Below are 2531 nucleotides of genomic sequence, written 5' to 3' on the forward strand. Positions count from 1 at the left end.
CAGAAGGGGAATAATCTTTCAGAATCTTTTTTTTCTAGATTTTCCTCCTTTAAAATTGGGTGCGTCTTATATGCCAGAGCGTCTTATACGCCGAAAAATATGGTATTGTTCCTAACACAATGTCTTATTGTTTCTCTAGGAACATTGCCTTATGGGTATTAAAGGAACCGTGCACCGCAGCACTGATGGAGATTTCATCCATGCCAATGTTGATATTGACCTTATCATCACAGAGGAGCCTGAAATAGGAAATATAGAAAAGCCTGTGGAGATATTTCATATAATTGAGCATTTCTGCCTGGGAAGAAGGCGGCTCCACCTCTTTGGAAGAGACAGCACCATTAGACCTGGTAAGATTTACGGAGATAATCCGTGTAAATACAACAATTTAATTGAATCCTTGCTGTATTCCTGACCTTTAGCTAGTTCAAACAGAGATGAAATCTGAGTTCCCTATGATTGATTGACCTATGAGTATGTGTTCCATGACGGGGGAGAGAAATGAGAAAAAAAATCCCAACGCACAAACAAGCAAATCTTCACTGCATCTTTATTGGGGGTTTTGTAAGCAAAATTCTGTTATCTAGAATTTCTTTGGATTTCACTCCTGTCCTTTTAACAGACTTAAAGTGAACATATGCTCAGCTTATGGTTATCAAAGTTTTTACATATTCTGACTAAGTAGTAAAAAATAAACTTTAAAACATTCCCTTAATTTCGTCTGTAGCTATAGTTAACACATTGGGCCTGATTTATTGAAGCTCTCCAAGGCTGGAGAGGATATACTTTCATCAGTGACGCTGGGTAATCCAGCAAACCTCGAATTCTGACAAATAGCAAATTATTTTTAGGAAATCCATTCCAGATTTGCTGGATCGCCCAGCTTCACTGATGAAAGTGTATCCTCTCCAGCCTTGAAGGGCTTTAATAATCTACGCCCACTGTGGAGAAACCCAAACTTCAAAGTCCCCAACATACATTCTGAAAGCATCTTCCCTTTTTACAACAGAAACTTGGTAGTCTTTCTGCATTCTAATTTAAACAAACTGCAATGCTGCAATCTGTTAGAATTAAATTGAAACCTGACCTGAGGGTCTCAGTTGTGAACTTTGAGAATTATCACTTTATAGCACATCAAGCTACAAAGGTAAGTCATAGACCGTGTGGGATTTTTTTTTACTGCTTGTCCGGAATATATAAAAACATGTTACGTCCTTAGTCTGGACAGAGGTGGACTGTGAAGGTGAACATGTTATGAGATATATAGAAGCTACCTCCTTCTGAAAATGCAAAAAATCAAGCCATTGATACCAGGCACTTCATAATATTAGGAATAGATCAGCAATAGCAGCCCCTGCATATCTAGAAGTATAGGTACAAACTTCAGTCTGAACACTGCTTTTGCATAACAGAGAATTACAATGATTCCCACTATAAACGCAAGGCCGTTTGACACCTCTGTGAATTACGTGAGAAAGCACACAATGTGCACAGGAATTGACTGTGTTACTGGTACAAGATGGTGATGTGGCCTTTCTAGGACTGTGTTGATGTCATTCTTAGTATTTGGCATACTCTGATTACAGCACAGCATGGAGTATGTCCTAACTGAAGTGAAGATTTAGAATGCTTAGTATAGCAATATTACATCCATAGGTTCTGATACCATGTCTTTTGTTTTTCAGGCTGGCTTACAGTGGGACCCACTCTTACTAACAGTAACTTCAATGCTGAGACTTATGCCTCCAATTTCAATTCTCCAAATTCAACACTCACAGGCTGCTCAGAAGAGATAGAGAGACTTCGGCCCAAAACACCCCCACTAAAATCTGACCGTGGCTTTGGCACATCCAACTTTGGGGCTTCTAGAGGTGGCAATCGGGGTGGACCCTCTGCAGGAAGAGGCGAAAGAGGTAGAGAAAGAAACAGAGGAAGTTTCCGTGGTGACAGAGGAAATTTCCGAGGACGCGGAGGACCACATAGAGGAGGATTTGCTCCACGCTGATTTCAATAAGCATTTTTTTTATTTACCTGGTCATAACAAGAACTGTCAATGGGGGTGGAGGGTGGATGGGGAGTGATGTAACATCGAAAAGCTTCAAGACAATAAAATTTTCAACAAAATCTGAAATATTGTTTAAAAAAAAAAAGAAACAAATCACTTCTTCATTCTTTACAGTTACTATTCGTTATCTATGCACTTTACAATAGGATTGTACAATCTTTGGAAGTGTGACGTAGTGTAAGAACCTACCTAAATCATCCATTTACTGTCTTTCCAACCCTCACATTACATAGTTGGTTAATCTGCATGGGATTTTGCAGCCTGGGTATAATTTGTGCAGCCAGCATAACGAAAAGTCACCGTTGGCTCAATAGATAGCACTCTTGCTTTTGCAGCGCTGGGTCCCAGGTTCTAATTTTAGCCAGGACACAGTTTGGAAGGTGTTTGCTTAAGTTTCCTTCGTAAGTTTCCACATCCCAAAAACATGCAGTTCAGTTATTTGACTTCCTCTCTCACTTCACTGTAA

General features: G+C 39.7%; 1 protein-coding gene across 1 annotated transcript in view; it reads left to right on the forward strand.

The window, feature by feature from the left end:
- METTL14 (methyltransferase 14, N6-adenosine-methyltransferase non-catalytic subunit) overlaps positions 1–2124 on the forward strand; it is a 20720-nt gene extending 18596 nt beyond the window's left edge. Inside the window, exons 10-11 of the mRNA XM_072405770.1 lie at positions 140–350; positions 1686–2124. Coding sequence (XP_072261871.1) covers positions 140–350; positions 1686–2005 — 531 coding nt within the window. The 3' untranslated portion in view covers positions 2006–2124. The remainder of the gene's footprint in view (positions 1–139; positions 351–1685) is intronic.
- The last annotated feature ends 407 nt before the right edge of the window (positions 2125–2531 follow it).

This window comes from Pyxicephalus adspersus, chromosome 3 (assembly GCF_032062135.1).
Source record: "Pyxicephalus adspersus chromosome 3, UCB_Pads_2.0, whole genome shotgun sequence".
NCBI lineage: Eukaryota > Metazoa > Chordata > Amphibia > Anura > Pyxicephalidae > Pyxicephalus > Pyxicephalus adspersus.